We start from the raw sequence: 23467 nt of genomic DNA on the forward strand, positions 1-23467 counted from the left end.
TACCTCAGGTTCTAACTTCCCCAAATTACTGCAAGTTTACTCAATAGCAAGCATCCAGCACACTGAACCGGGGTCTGACAGTATCTGCAACACTACTGACTATAGTCAAGGAAACTTAGTGACGACTGCGGTCAAGATTTTTTCCAAAAAAAGGACAGTGAAGGGTAGCTCTATTGGCAACTTCAGAGAGCGAGGCTCTAGCACTCTATCACAATGCTTTTTCTTCAGTGTGACCTTGTGTGTAACATACTATTTTGGGCCAACAAAATCAATCCTCCAAATATTTCAAACTCTGTAATCGTACCCAGCTCTCAAATAATTTCATAATTAAGAACTAAAGTCTATTCCAAGCAAAGTCCCAAGCAAGTGTGACCTGTAATCACTAAATGGAAAACACCTGTAAAATTTGTTTCGGCATAAAAAAACAAGCCAGTGCACACAAAACCAGTATTGCAGTTAATAAAATAAGCATACTATACTTAATAAAATATTAAGCATACTATCAAGCATTAATAAAACAGCTTAGAACATTATAAATTTCTGTCCAACTACATTCTGTAACCTAATTTCATACTGGTTTTGGAGGGTTTTTTTGGTTTTGGGGTTTGTTTTTTTTTTTTTTTTTTTTTTACACACAAAATGTTGTTATGGGAAAAGTGGATACACCTTAGTATAACCAAAATCTTAACAGATTAATCATAAAATTATTATTCATCCAGATCCAATTATTGCAGAAAAAAGTCAACACTGCTATACATGAAAAAAAGGTCTCAATAGTAGTAATAGTTAAAATTGTTGTACATGCACTTCTTGCCTCACTCCTTTTCCTGGTGTTAAGCTTATCCTTCAGCTGATCCTCTGGATCTCAAGGATGACGCATCTGTCTGTGCCAGGGACATAAGCAAGTCACCAGCATCCCAAGTCCAAGTATGACATTGATAGTTTCTTCCTCCTTAATCTATAATCAACTTGGGATCATTTTTAGAGAATCACAGAATAATTTTTGTTGGAAAAGATGTTTAAAACCTCATTCTACACACCAAAACTACTTACCTTTGCCATCTATGTAAAACCCTATGTGTATACCATAGGAAAAAAAAAGCACAGGTAAAACAAATTAATCATAACCACCCAGTCACTAACAAATTGCTGTTATAGTTAAACATAAGGAAAGCTCCAGGTGAGTCAAGGGAAATCAGGAGGCTGTAGTGAGTTTACTCACACTTGTGACCTATCACTAGCAATGGCAATAGCTGGGATACAGCTTAGATAGCCAGAAATTCATAAGCATTTGCAACAGACTAGAATTGGACACTTGTACAACCTTATCAGTTGCACACCTATGAAATAGTAGGTCTAGATATATTAGAGAATAATTAAGTATATTACCCAAAACTGTAAGTCTGAAATTAAATTCTAACGCACAGTAGCAGCATCTTGACAAGATGGTCCCTCCCTCTGTGCAATAAATTTCTGTTCCGTTAGTTATCTGGAATTAAAGTCTAAGCAACACCTGCAGAGCTTAATTAGTCTTTAAATACATAACCAAATAATGCCTATATGAGTCTGAGAATACATACTGCACACGTCTATCAGTTCTGCTCAATGGTTCAGTAATTATATTGTTAATTAATGATTCAAAAATCATTACAACTAGTAATGATTTTTCAGTGGGAAAATGTCCCACATTTTTTTCTCTTTTTAAAATCTTTATGCAGTCTAAGGGTTTCCCATTCCAGTTAGAGACACTTCCATGGAGACTAAGGAAGCGCAATTGTAGCAAATCTTTGGACAGATGGAGGTTGTTCCAGGCTATCTTTAGTTTACAGTTCCATCTCCCTCCTAGAAACAAGCTGGGAAAGTTAATGAACCTCTTAATTTCAAAAGAGACAGTTTTGACTGTAAAGACAATCAAGGAGCAATCTAGTACTACCTGCAATTTGGATACAAATTTAAACAAGGGGGTTCTGAAATGGCATACTTTCTCTCCCTGAATTCTTCCTAGAAAGGCTGACTACATACTGTATGTACCCATGGGTACTTCTGCACTGGGAGCAAGAACAAGCTAGAGAAGTTCTGCTGGTTTTTAATTTCCCCATATCATGTGGTTTTGCATCCTAAAATTAATTTCAAAATATCTAATCAATAAGTTGATCTTCTATAGCTATCATAGGACACTGACAGAGTAACTCAGTTGCTGCTCCAAGTTCTGACCTAGCTACTCCATCTATTTAAAAGACCACCTGGCTCGTCTTTTAGTTAATACAAAAATAATGAAATACTAGAAGGTGGATAACAGGAGTTTATATTCTATATAAATAGTGACAAATCTAGCTTAAAAATTAGGTATCAGACTTTTTTAGTTTCTATGCATACAGATTTCAAAATTTGCAGAAACTGAGAAAAATGCTTTAAGCATAGCAATATACAATCACTCTAAAAATGTTAAAATACCTTCTTTGTGACTAATGCTCATCACTATTAGTAGTTAAACTCTTAAATTTATTACAAGATAGATTTCCACCACTACATAACAGTCTCCAATAAGTTTTTATTTATCATCCAAAACTAGTAGATATTACAAAAATAATCCATTTAATTATATTTAATATTTAGTTATTTTTATCATATAGTTTTCTTACAGAAAACATATAATAGAAAGTTTTCTATGGATGTCCCACAAAGCATCAATTTCTGCACTTGTTCTATTGTTGCAGAAAAATCAAGCATCTCCAAAATACAGGAATAAAATCTTGGCAGCCTGTTCTTCCTCCCTTTAAATTGCAATGTTCTCTATGCACATTCATGGAAATTTAGTAAGGCCTGAACTGAGGAGGATGGTTATCTGGAGGAGGTGGAGGGGGTGGTGGTGGAGGTGGTAAAAACGGGTAAGACGAGTTGTACATGTTCGGGTCTGTCCAAATCATATTCAGATTTGAAGGTGGAAGGTGGAATTGACGCACATCATTAACAGAACCAAAAACTGAAGGAGGAAAGGGATACTGCTGCATCATTGGATTTTCTTTTCTATGAGGTTGTGGAAACACCGGAGATTCCTGATGTATTCTGTTGTCTGAAGAGTATAGCTGTGGTGCTTTTACTTGTGGTCTCAAAAAACCTGGAGGGCCTGATGGAGGAAGAAATGGATCCCTGGAGAACCCTCTGCCACGGTATCCCCTTGAGTAACCCGAAGCAGGCTGTTGCATTGGCTGATGAAATCCTTTATTCTCACCTTAAAAGAAAAACAAAACAAAAAACCCCACACAGTTTTAATATTATTTTGGAAAGATTAAGTTTAGGCCTCAGAAGCCTTTCAAGGCAAAGTGAAGAAAATTTGAAGAGTAAGTTTATCAACAAATATTACTGGCAAAAAATATATAAATGACAAAATAATACTGGTAAGTCTACTGTTTAGTAACTCATCTTCATTTACTAGAGTAGTATAGAAAGAATTATTCTGAAGGTTGCAAGTTCAGTCATTAAAAAAGATCTTTCACTTTCTTCCCCTCCAGGCTTTTTCATTTCTATTAATGAATCACAGGAACACTCAAACTGTGAGTATTCTGGAAGCTTTGGTTTAAAACAAGATTTAAAAGCAACACATTTAAAAACTGAAGAGAAATCAACACCACATTACACTGAAGTGGTATACAGCTTTCAGATCTGATTTTATATTGCGGCACAGACACAGGACACAAGAAATTACTCAAACTCAAAATAATAAAATTAACTTACTCTATCAGAAAAAAGGCAACTTGTACCTTTCAGCAGCTAGCTTTCAGCATTCATCTTTTAAAGATAAATTTTTCCCTGTATGTGGAATAAGTGCCTCAAACTTAAGAGCACCAAAATATTTAAAATGTTCCAAAGAGATGCTAAGGCTGTAGAATTTAAACCAAAACATGATCTCTACAGGATTTTAGGGCTGCAAGAAAAAGGATATTTGAGGACGTAACACCGCACAAAATCGCTGAATTTAAAAAAAAAAATTAAAAAAATTTTATGTGACCTAATCCTTGGCACTAGACTACAAAGAAACATTTTACCTTTGAAAAGCTAAGCCTGGAAAGGTAGTTGGATACCAAAATTCCTATTCATTTTCGTGGGGGATTAGGACTTAGACTCCTCTGGTGCATGCAGTACTCTCAGAAGCACTGAAGTGAAAGTACGTGAGTGACTATTTTTGTTCTTTCTTCTCCTATCAAAGACTATAACACTGAAACAATTTTAATATACTCGGAGCTTTACGAAGATGCAACCAAGCAAAACTCCCGCTGAGACCGAGTTTGCGCCTCAATTTGCCAGATATCCTTGTTACTGAATTCCACAGCCAAACTAAATTGCGCACAATTTCAACTTATACCATGTTATTTACAGAAAAACACAGCAAATCATAACCTGTACTCCCTTGACAGATCAAGACAGTTTCTCCCGTTGTGTTCTCAGTTATGGAACATAGTTCAGTAACAGCCTCAACAAGCCCTCAGCAAAGGCAGGTCTGCAATAAGCTGGCAGAATAAGGATATGGTGGAAAACATGCCATATGCTAGGGAAGGAGAAACCAGGAGAGAAAATAACCATCAGCAATGAAGGGAAAGTACGGCACAATTCAGATCCTTCCCTTAAGGGAGAACTGACAAAACCATAGGATGACAGCCAGTTCAAAAAAGATCACAGCTTTATTTAAAGGGTACAAGGGAGGGATGTACTGTACACAGAGTAAAACAGTTAACAGGACAGTTACTGACTTGCTAGATCAAGAGAAAAGGGGTTCAGTGGGGCACAATGTCTAGCAGCTCTACAGAGGAAAAGCAGCAAACTCATGGAAGGAGTCAGTTCAAGAAAATCAATGGGAGGAAGCACTGTGATGCAGACAGTTGAAGTAACCTCATATTTAAGCAGTAGAAGAGGAGGAAGCGGGAAAGGGATGAGTCAGTAGTATTTAAAGGGAGTGGTACAAAAAACATACAACAGAGGCAGGCCAGTGAGAACAGAGAAAGGGGGATGTGATTTAAGTTATTCAACCAAAATGGCAACTAAAAAGCAAAAAGTTTTTTCAATAGAGAAGCATGAGAGAAGACACAAAGAAAAATTTGGCTATGGCAAACAGAGCACAGCTGCAAGCATACACACCTGGAATAGATCTATCAACAGCAGGAGAAAGGAAGGTGAAGATGGCTCAGTATATTATGAAAAACTATACACAGTTTATTAAACTTCTACAGGTTTGTTTATATAATGACTGTGTTGGGTAAACAGAGAGGTTCTCAGTAGGCTACGCGAGTAGAAGTTATTTTAAAGGAAGAGTATTTACATGTCATGGGTGAGGAAGAGTATCCTTTTCAGATAGAGGAAAAAACTCCCCATCTAAGACTTGTGTCTTCTCCCCGATCATCAAAAAACTTGGGTTGTCAAAAATTGCCCATCCCCTCCTCTATCTTCTCCAGGCACTCAAAGGCTGAAGCTGAACTTGAGCCTCAGTAACTCCCGCAATAAGCGAGCTCTAAACTCCAAAAGGTGCCATCTGTTCTGTAATCTCACTGTATCAGCTGACACTGTTGTAAGAGCCTTTGAATCTCCTCTGACAACTGTCCTGCTCCTATACCACTTTTCTTCCAGAGTTTAATGGAAAAACCCTTTGTTTTACTTTTTTAAAAATATGGAATGTTGCCACAAAGTCAGAAATACAACTTTGAAAAGCACAGAAATACTGATAAACTGCATGAAAGCTCGAGAATTTAGACAGATATCACGGTGTATTTCAAACTCAGTTTAGCAGATAAAAGCATTCTCCCATAGCATTCACTCACTTGATGCATTTGTTTCTGATTTGAGTTTCTTCCTTCCTTGATTTTGAGGCTTCTTTTTCTTCTGTTTTGCCTCTCTCTCTTTTTCATCATCACTGAAATCCAAAGCCTGGTTAAAAAAAAAAAAAAAAAAAGGAGAATGAAGCCATATGAAGACTGAACAAAGAACTTCAGTTCTAGCAATAAATCATTATTTAAAAAACAAACCATCCTGCAGTCAGCTTAGAAGAATATTAAAGCTGCACTTTCCTATTCTGCATTCAAAGAACCATCGTGTCCAGCTGGCTTCTCAACCCAATCAAAAACTTAACACTCCACAGATTTCTCATAAGACAATTAGATAATTCTCAGTTATTCCTTCTAATTTTCCTAAAACCAGCAACATTCAAGTAGTGAACACAAATTTTTGATTGCCAACATGTTAGTAAGAAAAAAAAATTCAACTATTGCACAACATACAAAACAACTGAAATTCATGTGTAGCTTGCACAGCTTACTGCAACAGCAAAGATTTTAGGAACATGTAGGTAATTGTAATTCAATGGAAAGCCTACCAAGGATTCTATTTTACTCTTCCCAAGAAGCAGCCCTAAGAGACAGGATATTTACCTGGCTTTTAACAAAACTAAGAGGAAGAGTAATACAGCTGTAGTTGAGGGAATTCCTGAGGGAGCTGGCTAGTCATTGTCAAGAAAAAGCTTTCAATGGGCAAACTGTAGACTAGGTAAATTCAGATACACATTTAAAAAAAAAAAATTGGCAACCAATACTTAGCACAGTTAAATTATGTTAAAAATATATCTCGAGTCTAAATTGGAACTTTCTGATTACACTTAATAACACTGTTCCCGTTAAACTTGCAATAGCAGTGTTATTCCAAAGGAATTTCAAACCTTGGAGAATGATGTAATTTAATAATACTCAAAGCTACTGCGATATTTTTTCCTGTTACACAAGGTTTTACTACTTTTAGAATCCTAGCTTACATTTAAAATGAGGAAAAGTTATTAGTGACAGGAAAGAAATTTGTCAGCAACATTAGTTCCCTGAAAAACAGCATCCTCGTAGGACTTAAAGGAGTAGGGTTTGTTCCCCTCCATCCCTTCCCAATTCTGAAAGGAATGTTTTTTTCTACTTACTGATATATCACTATAGTATATGAAGAACATGCATCTCAAAAACACTGCACTAAAGAAAAGCCATATAAAGTTAATTCTGAATATAAATATTTCTTCTTCTACATAACTGGATTATATTCTTACTAAAAAAAAAAAAAAGCCACATGGAAATACAAGATTATATATACCTTGAAGTAAAATCTTTCACTAACTCCCGCTTTTTCTAAGGACTTAAATACACCATCCTCCAGAAGAGCAGAAATAAACAACAGGTATCTCCTATTGCTAGCTAATTTCCATGCGACATTCCATAAAAGCTGCCTCACAGAGAAATCATATTTATCTCCTCCTGCTATCTTTGCAGTATACAGATGACAGTGTCATCCTATGACCCTAAAGACAAGGCCAAGGGAGACTGTATTGCTAAATCTAAAGTTAAGGTGGGCTAATTACAAGCCTGTCAGAAAAGGAACACTTATCATACACCTTAAAGTAACAAGCATAAAAGGCCTAACATGGATTAATTTAATGTTCATACAAAAAATAGAGCTTCACGGTATCACAGCAAGAACTGATGTCAGCAATTGCATGGAGTTTACTGTGGGAACTGGACAGAAAAAGTTATAGAAGCAGCTGCCAGCTGAGGGCTTTAAACGAGTCTGGCTTTAAAAGACAATTTCAAGCATCAGTAGCACTAAATTTAATCTCCACCCTTGTCAACAGCTATTACCTTCACAGCAAAAGCTACTTTCTATCAGCTTCATCAGCTGTCACAGTTTGGGTATCTTAGTGTAAACTGTAACTGCTAGAACCATCCAAAGATTATTCTAATTAAGGATTACAAGATGATAGATTTGGTGTTTTCTCCAAAACAGAGCACACAGACACATCACAAAGTCAGAACAGCCATGGAAACAAAGGTGTCATAAAAAGCAATTAAGTTTACCCATCCTTGCCATCATTGATTTCATTCAAGCTTCCTTCCTTCCTACAGTGAAATACAGTGAACCTAAAGTTTCCCCTGTACTTCCAGATTCTAACCTGAAGGTAACAGTATCAATCAAAATTAAGAAAAACCTTGAAAAATAAATACCAACTTTGGAAAAAGCAATAAATCTGTATCTGCAGACAACTTCACTGCTGGAATGTATTTAGCCAAGCTTTAAAGTTACTTAGGTTCCTATAAATTCAAATTACACATTTACAAGCTTACCTCCTGAACAGCTTTAAAAATACAACTAAAAATAAAAAAAAGAGTTCACTATTAGCACATTTTGTATCATTATCACTAGAAAATTGTTGGACAAAACAAAGCTAGGACTAGCCAAAAGTTTCTAAGCGTACATAGTCTTTCACATCTCTATTGATCACATACCTACAGTCCAATTCCATGCAACACTTCTAATTCTCAAATTATTATTCTCTGTGAGATTATGTCTCCCCAAGAAAGGAAGGCAATTTACAGTCAGAACCTACAGACAAGTATTCTTTGAGAGAAGTTAACGCCGCTCAGACTATATGTTATTACAGGACCTATCTTCAAGCACAGAAGAACCCATGTGACATCATCTCTCCTTCACACCAGAACAACTGGCCTGGGATAAGGACCGAAAATGCAAAAACTGATACTGTCCCTCAAGCATCATTTCAGACAAAATGTTCAATGATGGGTGAGTTCATGGTTTGCTGGGTGATGAACTGTCTGAAGGGCAGAGCTCAGAGGGTTGTAGTGAATGAGGCTACAGTTGGCTGGTGACTGATTACCAGCAGTGTTCCTCAGGGTTCAATTCTAGGGCCAGTTCTGGTCAGTACATTCACCAATGATCTAGATGCAGGAGTTGAACACACCATTGGCAAGTTTGCTGATGATACCAAACTGGTTGACTCTCCTGAGTGACAAGATGCCTTGCAGAGCGTATCTGCAGGTGTTTAAAGACAAACAACTGTTTGTGACAAAGACAAAACTGCAGTGAAAGAACAGCAAGAACAAAAATCCCCTAGCAGAATATTAGGCAAGGTAAAAGCACTGCTACTCAAAGCTGAAGTTCAAGTTGCCAAACATGTTTTTGAAAGACCAGAGGAACCAAAGATAAAAATACACATTTTCCCAACTGCAAAAGCAAGTAGAAAAAGACAGCTCATACTGAAGCCTTTTCAAGCAAAACATGACCTTCTTTTCAATGAAGGATAGACTCTTGTCTGCATAAAAAAATAAACTTGTTTATAAGTTACTCTGCACAAATTTTTTTCTACATATATCTTGTATTATCAAAAAACACAAATGAAAAAAAAAACCCTATAGTTACTTCAGGTGGTGGTTCTTGGTCATTCTTCCAGGATGCATCTGAACCTTTTTCCCTAAAAGAAAAAAAAAATTTTTTTAGAAAAATGACAATGACAAGTTAGACAATTAAGATGAAGGAAGATGGGGTAAGGAAGCTATGAGACATCTCTTGAGTCATGTAGTAGCAACATATTCCAGGACCAAAAAAATTTGCAAGAACTGTACTGCAGGAAATACAGTAACACTTCCTTCAAGGTATCAGATATCCTACACCAGGAGATGCCTGTTTTAAAAGAGGCTTTTTTTTTTAGTGTTGTTTCCAAGTACATAGTAATATACGTGTCAACTTAGGACCTCACTACATATGTCACTTGAAAAATCTTCCTATTTTGAGTGAAGACTGAACATTTCACACAGATAATACTAGGCTTTGATCAATATTCTCTCAACATATTAATTTGAACCTAAATTGCTTTGAACCTGAACTGAGGTAGTTCACTGAAACTTTCTTATGCTGACTACAGTCACAAGCTTTCTTACTCTCCTGGTTTCAGAATATATATCTCCAGTTTAAAAGGACAATTAAGTAGTCTAGTAGGACAGAGGCTTTAAATACACCTACAGTGGAGTGAATCTGGAACCAAAAAAACCTTTAAGCTTGGCTTACAATTCTATTAATGCAGCATTAGCTAGATAATTAGGTTTCATCATCTATTTTGTTGTAAACACAAAATTAAAAAGCTATTAAAAGACATTTAAGGAAGCAAAAACTCAATCGACTTGCCCAATAAGCACCAAAATTAATTTGAAGTGGTACCATTTATTTTACCCATGACTTTAAGAACTTCACTAAAAATCATTTATTTGATTTGCAAGAAAATTTGCAGAACTAATTTAAATTATACTGTTAAAGTCTATGGAAGGTTCTTCCACATTGCTCACAACTTTAATATATTCTGGTCTGAAATGTCAAGACACAATCCTTATCTATGCAGACAAACTATAAAAAATAATGCAATACTGAAAACTGTTACTGGCAAAACAGAACTATACAGTTAAAAACACCAAGATGTTCAGTGTGAAAAGTCTTCAATCAGTGCTCTAATAACCAAGGGGTTTTTTGATGTATTCATCAAGTAGCAATCAAACAGCAGTAACTACATCAAAGTACATAACCATCGGCTCTAGGAAGCCTGGACTTCAGAGACCCTCAGTCAAAGGCTGCCCCTGAGAATGCTGACAAGTCCTCTGGAGGGACTTCGTGCCTCAACCCCTAACCGTAAAACTGAAGCTCGATCTCTAAGTATCACTAGAAAACTATAAAGACACATCACCTTTGTGATTATGAGCAAATCGTATTAGCATGCAAGTCATTTTGAAGTTCAATTAGAAGAAAATGCTACAGGGAGGAAAGGAAGATAAGGGTTCTATGTAAGTAATTTATCAGCTGCAAAAAACTCTCTACTTATGCAACAATGAAAAGGTAGCAGTTTTGGGGTTTTTTTTTTTGTTTGGTTTGGTTTGTTTGTTTGGTTTTTTTTATTATGAATCAACTTCTTTGTTTCTCCCTCTCATCTTGTTATTTTTGGACATTACATGCCTGCCAGAAATACCAGACCATGCAAGAAACTGCAAGACCTGTGGTCATTAGGCAGCATGTAGTACTACTGACTGCAAAATTTAAAAGTTCTTCAGGCAGCTTATCACTCTCCCAAGGGAGCCTTCCCCATTTCAGCAAAATACAAAACACTTTTTGTGCTCCAAGATATTCAATAATCTTCTACAAAGAAGAGGATAGTAATTCTTTGATTTCTGAACTCAGATACTGTAAGATCTGGAAGTCGAACAAAAAGTGACTCAGAGGAATCATGAAAATACATGAGGCTTCTTTAGAATTATTTTGTGTTTCAGGCAATACAACACATCTATATTTAGCAATAAATTATTTTGCATTCAATAAGTTTTAGCCTACACTTTCATTTATTTTGCTCTGAAGAGTCAGGTTTATTCATAGCACTGCAACTTTGTACAATACAAGCAGATTGTATGCCAGATTTCAGAAAAACCTTCAAACTTAAGGTTTCTTTCAGATCTTAATACTGATTCCTCTCCTTTTCAAAGTACCATCACAGTTTGGCACAGCAGTTCCAAAACTTTAAGCCTGTAATACTACACAAGCTGGTCTGCACACAGTAAAACTAACCAAAAGCAGAAAACAAAAATCATTCGTTATCAAATTTGCAATCTGCTAAGGCCCAACAGCCTTCTTGTGAAGCACTGACCAAAGCTCAACTTTTCTATTATCCATGCCATCTGAGTTTCTTTCTACAGATATTACAGCATAGATCAGAAATCAAAATTCTTTATACTTTTTCAACGACACCTGCTTTCTGAAAAGGTAGCTTCAACAAATAGTACCAATTGCCTCACAGAAGTTTGAGCCTTTACTGACAATACTCAAATAAAATACTGTTTCAGTGAAATGTAACTTAAGGTCACATTATTCAGAAATTATGTTTTACATCAGATTACACAGGTATTCACACTGCTCAGGTTAATGCAGAGCAAGAAACAATACCTGATGCACTGTTCGGCTGTGCTGTTAAAGTCATGAAAGTGTGAAACACCTTACCTAATGTTCAATTTTGTACCATGTATGACAGCACAATACTACCAGAAGACAAACAGTTCCTAAAACTATTTGCAAAGCATGTAACAAACTAAAACATGAGCCTCACATCTCAGATGCTGAGTACAGCACACAGTTGTTGATATAGTAAGTAAATTATTAAAGTCTGTGCAGTTACTGTGCTAAGCCACAAAGTTTAACAGCACAAATCAAAGACCAGTTGGCATCAAAATGCTGCAGAAAAACAAACAAGCAAAAGAGCAAGAAAGTGATCTATTTTGGTCTTAGCTGAAAGGCTGGAAAGAAAAAAAAAAAAAAAAAAGACTCCTGCAAGCTTAGCTACACATGCATGACTAAAAAAAAATTATTCAGTATGAATACTGGTAGAATTGCAATTAATGCAGACACCAATATTATCGGCTCTAGTCAGAAAAAACGTGCACGTCAGATGAGAAATAATCCTAATAAACAGAGATGAAGTCACTTGTAAGACAAAAGACTTTTTTAACCTATAGCTATTTTAGACAATTATTCATCAATAATTAGAATACTAATGTCTAGCAGTCATTTATTATGATTTATTTATTATTCTGTATCTTTGAGTACACTTCCTTTTAAATGGCAACGAGTCCTGTTCATACAGGCTACTTTCCTCAGTCAGACTTGGATACACATACACGATTGAGAAGTTTCTGAACATCACACTACACTGCAACTCAAATCCCTCCCCTCTCACAAATTTACAGCAGCTGATTTTCATATAAAATGGTTATTCTCCAACTGCACAATAGATTTATTGGTTATTAAATTTCAGTTTTGGCCTTATAACATGAAATACAAATAGCAAATAAATACAAACTTGTTCAGAATTCAAACAAGTTTATTATAAGTTATGAAACTAAACAAGAATCTGAAGAACTACAAAATCTGGAAAATTCAGCTTGCAAAATCCATGCATTCGTATGTGTGTGAAAGGGTGTTGGGGAGGGAAGTATCAAGCAATGTTTTTCTGGTTATGATATTTTAGGTTACACAGCAACATGGAAAGAAAGCAAGCTTAATATATTAAATTGTGTAAGAAGCTACTAAACTTTAGTTAATTATAACACTTTAGAAGCCTGTAGTTTACAGCTACTTTGTACTGTTCTGAAAGGCAAAACAGTTATTCCACAGTTGAGAATATCTAAAAAAAAAAATAAATAAAAGTTTTAGTGTCAAGATTAGTCCTACAGTTTCTCACTCAAGGCTCAACTTTAATCCAGTAATTCTGGCTATATTATAAACAGATTAGAAAAGAAATCAGACTCACTGTTTTAGTTTCTCTGCAAATATATACTGGGTGAAGTCTTCCACTGATGGAGCAAAATACATGCTATCCTGCACATTAATACCTTTTGCTTTGATATGCTCAGAGCTGTTAAATCTTAACACATAAAAAGGATGTAGAACAGGACCAAATATCTCAAATACCTGAAATACAAAAAAAAAAAAATTAAATGTTTAAATAAACCACCAAGAATAGACAGATAATGTCATTGTAGACAAATACAAAGCATCTTAAAGCTTCGCAGTTAAGAAGTTTGATATATTTTCAAAATGCAGTATCACATAAAGCTACTCTTATGTTTTACTTTTATTACCATATTTTGTTTCACAGTGTGTTTCCCCAGCTACTGTTTAAGTCTCGATGTGGAAAAGTTCTCTCACACGCTAATGTTGCCTTTGCCCATACAACTGCGCTGCTTTCACTGTCTACTTCCTCCACTTTAGTAATCCTTCCTTTTGTCAAATCTCTGTTCTTCTCTCTCCATTATGCTTTCAAATCTCTTGCACCTGGAACAATCTCCTGATCATTTATTCCTCAAAGTTCATCTTTACAATATACGTTTATGTCAGTTCCCCTGTCCACCAACTCTGTGGAGAGCGGAGAATGTCGTACATAACATCTGCAATTGCAGGCTGAGTTTTTTGTTTCACTCACACCTAGCATTCAAAGATATCACAGTAGTAACTGTTCTAGATGGTGGCTTTCTATCCCCAGAAAACATACAAAATTCAATTTAATATCCCTCTCAGCAGACATTCTTCATTATATTTGCATAAAGCACACACTGGATTTAAATTGCAACAGCAGAGCATAGATATGTAAACTTTCCCCATTTTTCTTGAAACTTGACTAATATCTCCAAACTTTGCTGCCAACTCCTGGCAATAAAAGAGCACAGCCTGTTATTGAAGACATCATGCATCTGAAAGCAACTTCTTCTCCACAAGCACTCTCATAAAATAGCAGAAACTCATCACACACTGTAATTCTTTAAGGATGCAATGAATTTCAGGCTAGGAAATCTTGAGATTAAAACAACAGATGAGCAAGAGTCAAAAGCACAAAGCAAAACTACATATTACAGAAACATCATATTTCGTTTAGTCGACTTCAACACTACTTGTTGGAACATAAAATAATTATTTGAATTTTACATAAGAATAACAGGTTTTTATGCTTTACACATACCTTTCCTGCTGCTTGCCTATCTTCTTTAAAAATTATGCTTTCCTCATTTACTGGAGGTAGGCCTCTCAGTGATTCAATTATTACTAAAATGGAAAAAAAAAACCACAAAAAACAATTAGAACTTTCAAGTTTCAACAGCAGTATGTAGTTAATTACAGAGTAACTTAAACCACACCATCATTTGTCTGCTAAAGTTCATAGAGCTCCACCGGATAATTACTGTACATACACAAAACTACTTACAATTGTACACCCCTTCTCTGATATGTGAGTAGTAAGATTTACATTTGTGTCCAGAATTGTTGTTTTCTGGAGTGAAGAAACAAAGGAGACCAGATGACAGGTACGTAAGAGACGTCTCAGATACGTATGTGTGAGATATCTGTTGTATTTACCCAGGAAGTTTCTTAATGAAGTCCATAGCAGCAATATCTGTTTTTTTGAGTACAGATGCACGTGCATACTGTGCCTTTTAGCATTCCAAATTAAATGGAATAAGCTTCTCCTAATAAGTCATAAGAATCGGATCAGAACACAAAAGATGTCTGTCAGTCGAGTCACAGTAGCAACGGGTGGTGGCATTTATGCATGCAGATACACAATTTTAAATACATTTACGCAATTTAATGTCATATAACATTCTCATACTACATTTGAGTCTAATCCATGATTAACGATGGTATGAATGGTCACATAAAGCAAGTCATTCTAGAAGCTCAAAATATGAAAGCTTAACACTTAATAGACTTAAACACTTACAAATGGACACAGAAGCATGTTCTTCATCCATTAAATATATAAATTGATATACAGGCTTTTAGGTTTTCTGGATTCAGAGCCATAAAGAGCTTATTCTTTAATGAAATCTTTAGAGTTGTTCACTCTTCTTTGGTAGTAGTTCACATTTGTCGCTTCAGTCTACAGGAATATCAGGTCTTCCTTTAAAAAAATTATGCTTAAATCTGTCAACACAGAGGCCTAGCAACATTACACTAAAAAATTCTGATTCTGTAGGTAATCTTTTCTACCTCGAAAACAACGCTCAATTAAGCATTCCCAGTGCCTCTCCATCCTCAAATAAAGTCACTCAAGCACTTAGTATCACTCAGACTCTAACAAAAACTAACAAGATTATCACTGATAAACTTACCTAACAGGACTTAAAGTAATAAACATCTCATCAAGCTGAAACTCCAGCTTTGCTACTATTTCAATCTGCAAACACCTTATGGCATGCCAAGCAAGCCGGTGACAATGCTACAGGCTTAATAGATCACTGAATTTCAAGAGAAGTAGGGAAATCTTAAAGGTAGGCACAAGATAAACTTAAAACATACAGTGAAAGAACTCAATGTGTTGCTTAAATCTCATCAGAAACATAATTCAGGGAAAAAAAAAAAACAACAAAAAACCCTACCCCAACAAAAAACCCAAAACAAAACACAACAAAAATCCACACACCAAAAACTCTCAAAGAATGCTCTCAACTTCCTTGATCACATATAGTCCCAAGTCTTACAGTAGGCTAAGGAAAGTATTCTGAAAGCATAAGTCATGCCAGTCACATGAAACCCAGGAAAAACATTATCACATAGAGCCTATTTGACTTATAGCTCCCCATACCCCAAATCCACCCAAAATTCTCAACTTCTATTCTTCCAGGGCCCAAAGTGCAGTTCCAAGGTAGGTTTCTCATACATACCAGAGCTGTTTACTTTCTAGGCTACAACCCACACAGTGAATTGTTCCCTCCTCTAAGTACCCTGAAGCAAAACACAACAGTTGTATTAAATTCTAATATGCTAAGCAGAAGTTAAAGTTCACAGGAAGTTCTGTCATTCTGCTTTTAGCTAGTGTGAAGCAAGCATGAACCTATACTGTTCTAGCCTCAAATTCACCTCATAGTATCAAAGAGCTAACTTACAGGTATAACACACTGCAGACTGATTAACTTGGAAACTTGCCACAGAGAACAGCAGAGGCTTCTGATACATTAAAGGGATAGAAAGTGTTCAGGATACTGAGTGTTGTGTCAAAATAATATTTGTGATTTCCAAATGAGACCTTAACTTCCCTCATACTAGATATAAACCTGGTATACACAGGTATCAATTTAGCTCAAAAATCAAACGCTAACCCACAATTAGCTGGCTGCATCCCTATTCTGGCCATAAAACAATTGAAATTGAGGCCACTCTGACACTTGTTTCCAGAATAACTGAAAAGAGAGGCAAACACATAGGAAGAGGAAGTCACAAAGCAAGCTAGTAAAAGCAAAAAAACCAACACAGGTATCTTGGGGTTTTATTCTATTCTTACATTTATTTCCTGTATGATTATCAGTCTGCTTTCTAACTTTCACCAACCAAATCTAAATTCAACACTTCGTATATTTCAGTTACATAAAGCAGAGTACAGACTCAAGAATTCACCTGTCAGTAAACTGACAGGATTTGAAAAGGTTACAGGCACCAAAGAGGATTAGAAACTAAGGACAGTTTTAAAAACTGAATTCTTTAAAACCAGCTTTGTTTAAACATTCACATACTAGATAAAAAAATAATTGCAAACTATGATTCAACTGTTTCTTTTAACTTATTTTCAAGCTATCATTTTAGCTGAAAATAGTCTTCTTGAAGTCCCCATTATTATCAATAAGGGCAAAATAGAACAAAAGGACGATGACCAGATTAGTACCTTCCACACTCTGAAGTCAGCTTCCTGCACATGAATGAAATTAAATCTAACTCAAAAACAACACCACCAACAAAAATACTGTAAAAGAATTGCCTGTATTACCTGTAGTCTTTACAATAAAAGAAAATTTAATAGCAAGGGTTATTCGCTTTAGTTCTTTTCTACCCTATTCAACATAAATAACTTCAAAATTGAACTTAATTTCTTATTTGCATACACAAATTACTTTGAAAGCAGTTCAAGCAGAATGGAATACCTGAAATAAGCTTAAATCCAAACATCTTATGGATGTTTTATTAATATCAGCTTCAGCAAAATTTTTATTTCATATATCAAAAACTGAGGTCCCAGACAGATCTGAAAAGATCCCTAAATGCATACTGCTTGCAGTTAAGCTTACATCCATAGTATGCCTCAATCCCATTAAGCTTACCCTCCAGCACCTATAAATCATGCTAGTCATGCTGTCCTGTGACTGCTGACACTGGCAGCTCCTATTTGGTCAAGGTGTCCAAAAGTGGGATGAATTAAAAGAAAAAAAAAACCCATACCTAATATAATAATTACCCAACAAGCACTGCTACAGAGGCTAAAGAAACAAGTCATTTTCCTGTCCACATACATTAACAAGCAAGCACTTGGGAATGCACTGTACTATATCTGCATTTGCAGTTATATACCTCCTGTATCTTCAGAGATAATTCAAATATAGCATGTACATCTGGAAGACTTCGTAAAATACTGCAAATGTTCAATCTTATTGTTGCCAGAATTTATATAAAGATCCTAATACATGGTGAAAAAAGGCTTTTTAATGAAAAAATCAACATGAAAGTCACACCAAAACACATGTGTAATAGTCATAGTATCTTAATCTTTAGAAGATGTAAGCCAACTAAGAGGGAATTCAACACAAATGTCATTTGTTAGTCTGAGTTCTCATTCAGCAACCCACTACCCCCTGAAATAGCATGCTGCAGTACTATTACTTTGAGGTAACAGTCAAGTACACAATTAATGCAATTATTATTTTAAAAACAAAGCAACCGTATCTTTCCTACCTAGCTGCTCAATGATGCTGGAAACTGTCCCAAAGAGCTTCAGTTCAACATCATCAGGCAGAATTATTGATAAATCTTCAACAGGAGGCAGTTCCTGAAAATATCAAGTCACTGTTCAGAATATAATCTCATTACACTAAGACATTCATCGCTCTGTTGCTGCACAAATTTGACAATTAGAAAAACCTTCTAGCATTTTGAAGATTTAATTAAAAAGTCTAGTTTGATTTGAATCTTTCAGAATAATCCTAAATGAACTCATCGTGTGGGAACGTCACTTTTCAAGACACCTTTTCTATTGAGATGCTAATCTCCATATTTCCATTGCAACTAAAGTAGAAACAAATTTTATTCAACTGGAGAAAACCAAAAACTGATAGACATTTTGTTAATTTTGTTGAACTTTCAAGTTAGATAAATTTAAATTCAATGTACAACACAATAATTAGATAATCAGTAATCAAAAAATCAGACAACTTGTAACCACATTCAATGTATAACAGAAAAATATACATAGCAAGAGATAAAACAGTATGAAATACATCACATATGTATAATCCAATTTGACACAATGGTGCCTGTCCATTTACGCCACGACTCAGACCATTACAGAAGATGTAAAGATTACAACAACCTATACAAAGAAAATAATTTTTAGCAAAAGGTTGTATTTAGTACAAAAGGATAATCAGAGAGACACTTCTGAATAAAGCACCAAACGTCAGATATACGAATGAGTACTGCACAAACAATACTCACACTGAAACTTTTTCCTCCAATGTAAGCATCAAAATCTGCTGTCAAAAAGTAATTAACACTGAACTCACCATCTACCTCCAATTCACTTATAAACTAGATTTCTATGTATGTACTATACTGCTCTGAATTCAATACAGACTATATGGAATACAAGGCAAGGGCAACTAGAGTAAGAATTATCTTCAAATTCAACATCTTCTGAATTTGGAGGTAGAGTCCAAATCTTAGCACTGAACTGCACTTTTAAAGGTCAGCACCAGAAAAAAAAAATCCCTCTCCAACAGAAGAATCTCACCCTGTCTTATCAAAACTTCACCTGATAATCTTCACTCTTAACAAAAGTTCTTGGCAAAGGCTTCCAGAGCAACTCAAAGACCAGAGGCCAAGACCTTCCCAGATCACACAGTATAGCATTAAAGCCAAGACATGAATTCAGATAGAAACACCACACCCTTCTACAGGATAAAAAGTTTTCCAGCATTAAATGAACTTCACTACTAAAACTTAAACTGAGTCATGGATGCCAGTGCAAATCAAAGGCCAAAGACGAGAAGGAAGAAAGCTAAGATTCTGATCATAAATCTCAAATTGGTAAACTGTACCATCTGTCATACCTTATCCAGTATCTGTCAACCCTAAGCAGGAGATTTCTAAAATATTTCCACTAACACTCTCTAATACATCAGGTTTTTTTTCCCCTAAGCAGACATTCCAGTTAAATACTTTCTTTAATCTCTCCTTTTATCTTTGACCCATGCCTTAGCAAGTTAGCTGTTATTGGGGACTTTTGGGTAAAACATTAATCATCACGTTTCATTTTTAACAGATACATTTTAATTTTCAGATTGTATTCCCTCAAATTTATGGAAAGCAGTCTACATAGTTTTTACACAGACTGATTCTAGTATTGTAGAATGGCTTAGTAAAAAAATACAGTAAATAATGTAGTTGCTAGAACTACAGTTCTTATTAACTATCTCTAGTAAAAAGCTGAACCAATTAAATTAGTCAGGTCAGTACTTAAAAGGAAGACAATATTTTGTAAACACTTGGACTTGAAGCTAGTAAGCTAACGTGACAAAAAATCAGAGCAAAGTATTTTCAGACGAACATGAATTTCATTTTAATAAATAATTAAGATAAAAGGCAAATAAAATATGTAAGTACATCTATTTGAGCAAGGATTTTTGTTCAAAAGTCCAGTGCTGCAAAAAAAGAAATGTCTCAGAAGCATTAATGATTCTACTATTAATCATATTTCAAAACAAAGTACTTGTAAGCAGCAACTGCTCTGATGTTTTACTCCTTCAGAACAGAACATTATGTATGTTTCTCAATCTTTGATTAATTTCAGGGATAAAATATCCCAAGAGCTTTTCTTTACTCCAAGTGTCTCCAGAGGAACAGTTTAAGAATTAAGAACATTCTCTCATCTCCTGTCATTGATACTACTAATGTGTTTCAATGTCTCAGCCTTTCCACGCAGTCATCTAGCACTTCATTACAACCTCTTACAGAGCACTGAAGCAAAGGTAAATGTACCCATATATATTTGCTCTCCAGTTTTTTTTCCTCTACCTTTCTCATAATTTCTTGTTCCCTCCACTGCACTTGTTTCTCATTCCAGAAAGCATTCTTTAATGAAGGGGAGAGATCTACAGAATAGCAGATAAATATACACTGTTAATGCAAATTGACATTACAGTGTTGTATTATCCTTTAATTTGTAATCCATTACAAATGATGCATAACTTACCATCCGTTAGCAGATTATTACTAAAACTCATTCCTCTAAACCTCTTCAGACAATGAGGAATACCGGCAGCAATACTTAATGAGTATGTTATTTATGAGAACCAAAACAAAAAACAGGATCTTGATGCAAATTAAGGTTCTGATCTGCAATACATAAAACATCCCTATAACAAAAAACTGCAGAATAAAACAAATACAACCCACTTCTATGACCACTCTAATATAAGGTAATATAAGTAGAGGCAATGCCATCTGAACCTCTAGGAAGCCTAACACAACATTCAAAACGTTGACCTCAAGGCTAAACATATTTGATTCACAGAATCACAGAATCGCAGGGGTTGGAAGGGATCTCGGGAGATCATCCAGTCCAACCCCCCTGCAAAAGCAGGTTCCCTACAACAGGTTGCACAGGAAAGTGTCCAGGCAGGTTTTGAACATCCCCAGAGATGGAGACTCCACAACCTCTCTGGGCAGCCTGTTCCAGTGCTCTGTCACCCTCACCGTAAAGAAGTTTTTCCTTAGGTTTTGCACAGGAAAGTGTCCAGGCAGGTTTTGAACATCCCCAGAGATGGAGACTCCACAACCTCTCTGGGCAGCCTGTCCCAGTGCTCTGTCACCCTCACCGGAAAGAAGTTTTTCCTTAAGTTTGTCTGGAACTTCCAGTGTTCCACTTTTTGCCCATTGCCCCTTGTCCTGTCACTGGGCAGCACCAAAAAGAGCCCAGCCCCATCCATTTGGCCCCCACACTTCAGGTATTTATAGACATTGATAAGATCCCCTCTCAGTCTTCTCCATTCTGAAGAGTCTGAGCTCTCTCAGCCTCTCCTCATAAGGCAGATGCTCCAGGCCCTCATCATCTTTGTGGCCCTCGGCTGGACTCTCCAGAAGATCCCTGTCCCTCTTGAACTGAGGAGCCCAGAACCGGACGCAGTACTCCAGATGTGGCCTCATCAGGGCAGAGTAGAGGGGGAGGAGAACCTCCCTTGACCTGCTGGCCGCGCTTTTTAATGCGCCCCAGGATACTGTTGGCCTTCCTGGCCACAAGGGCACACTGCTGGTTCATGGCCAGCCTGCTGTCCACCAGCACACCCAGGTCCTTTTCTACACAGCTCCTTTCCAGCAGGCCAGCCCCTAACCTGTACTGGTGCATGCAGTTATGTCTCCCCAGGTGAAGGACTCTGCACTTGCTCTTGTTGAACTTCATCAGCTTCCTTTCTGCCTGACTCTCAAGTGTGTCCAGGTCTCACTGAATGGCAGCACAGCCTTCTGGTGTGTCAGCCACTCCTCCCAACTTCATACCATCTGCAAACTTGCTGAGGGTGGATGCTACCCCTACATCCAGGTCGTTGATGAAGATGTTAAACAAGACCAGACCCTGTACCGACCCCTGGAGAACACCGCTAGTTACAGGCCTCCAACTAGAAACATGCCTGCAAGACATGTCAGACCTTCAAGTCTCTCACACAGAGAAAGGATGATGAAAGCCTGCAATATACAAACAATAGAAAATGTACTAAAATATCCAGAACTTTACTTAGAAACTTGCTTTCATTCATTGCAACTGTGATTTATACAAATATCAACCTAAAACAAGCTGGGAACCTCACTTCAGAGGGGTCTTAACATACAAAAAAAATAAGACATTCTAAGTTATTAATTGTGCTATATCTGAACCAGAGTAAAAACATACATTCAATCATTAGGTAGTGCAATGACTTAAAAACATATTAAGTTAAAATATTTTAAGTTGGGTTACTAGAAAATGGTTTAAAAGATAACTTATTGTACTTACATCAATAGGCAACTCATCTTTTGTTTTAACACAGTAAGATCTGTTATCTTTCTCATTTGGATGATCGTCTTCATCAGATACTGTTGAAGGAGAACATGAAGAGGAGGATGTAGTTGATGAACTATCTGAATCTGTATCACTGAGTAAAACAAACACAGGAGTTAGAATAGAGTTCTACATTATAGGTAAAAAGTGTGGCTAGTTTATACATTGTTCAAATACCTTGGGTTATCAGACACCTTTTTCTTAAATGTATACATTCGTATACAGAAGAGTAGCAACTTTCCTGAACCTACAAGCCACTGGACAATATCATAAAAAAAAAGAACAATCTCAGAAGAGCAGTAGCTTTGGCAGTTCACAACAAACACTAACCACAAGGGTTCATTTGGCTTCCCACTGTTTCACTGCTGAATGGTGCATCTGGCCTTACAGCAATCACCTCCATGGTCACCTAGTCCAGTCTCTGCCACTGGCTATCCCATGTAGAAGTCCAGCACCAGCATAACTCCCTCTGTCAGACATACACAATAGTCACATACCTAGATAAATACAGCCAAATTAGGATCATGTCTATGCATTATCAGCATATTTCCATTTTATGCACCACTTAAATTTCCAGTATTGAACATCACTTGACATAACTGAGCACAAAAAAAAATTCAAAGATAATACATTAAACTACCTGCTATAGCTCAGTCACTCTTCCTGTACAACCCCAATATTAGCATAAAGCTAAGTGGAAGTCAATAAAATACTTATTCCAAGCAATGCATCTTGCACTATAAAGGCAAAAAAAAAAAAAAAATCTAATTTTTGCAGATAAGAGGGATTAATTTCTTAATTTACTGCCTATCTGAATTCCCCTACTACATAGTCACACAGATTAGTAATTTAATTTTTCTCACTACCACATGCATAAGAGATGCTTATTGTCTTAGACTCTTAAAATCGCAAGTAAATAGCAACAGTAAGAAACCAGTCCTTATTCATGTCAACATGTTCCTTTTAGCAAAAGTTTAAGTTCCTCAAGAGCTGGTGGAGAAG

General features: G+C 36.2%; 1 protein-coding gene across 1 annotated transcript; it reads right to left on the minus strand.

Moving 5' to 3' along the window:
* Nucleotides 1-2813: 2813 nt before the first annotated feature.
* LOC104522526 (H/ACA ribonucleoprotein complex non-core subunit NAF1) lies at nt 2814-22680 on the minus strand. Its single transcript, XM_029084240.1, has 8 exons — nt 22643-22680; nt 22421-22559; nt 18112-18205; nt 14354-14436; nt 13148-13308; nt 9232-9283; nt 5811-5916; nt 2814-3232 (listed from the first exon to the last, which is right to left on the minus strand). Exons 1-8 carry the CDS (start codon nt 22678-22680, stop codon nt 2814-2816), a joined length of 1092 nt encoding a protein of 363 aa, XP_028940073.1.
* Between the last annotated feature and the right edge of the window lie 787 nt (nt 22681-23467).

Source organism: Antrostomus carolinensis, unplaced genomic scaffold (genome assembly GCF_000700745.2).
Source record: "Antrostomus carolinensis isolate BGI_N321 unplaced genomic scaffold, ASM70074v2 scaffold1443, whole genome shotgun sequence".
In the NCBI taxonomy this organism is placed as follows: Eukaryota; Metazoa; Chordata; class Aves; order Caprimulgiformes; family Caprimulgidae; genus Antrostomus; species Antrostomus carolinensis.

Coding starts and splice junctions, on each gene's coding strand:
- LOC104522526 (XM_029084240.1), bottom strand. CDS start 22,680: ATGTATACATTTAAGAAAAAGGTGTCTGATAACCCAAG. Junction 14,437..18,111: donor CAGCATCATTGAGCAGCTAG/GTAGGAAAGATA, acceptor TTTCCATTTTAG/TAATAATTGAATCACTGAGA. Junction 13,309..14,353: donor ATAGGCAAGCAGCAGGAAAG/GTATGTGTAAAG, acceptor TTTGTATTTCAG/GTATTTGAGATATTTGGTCC.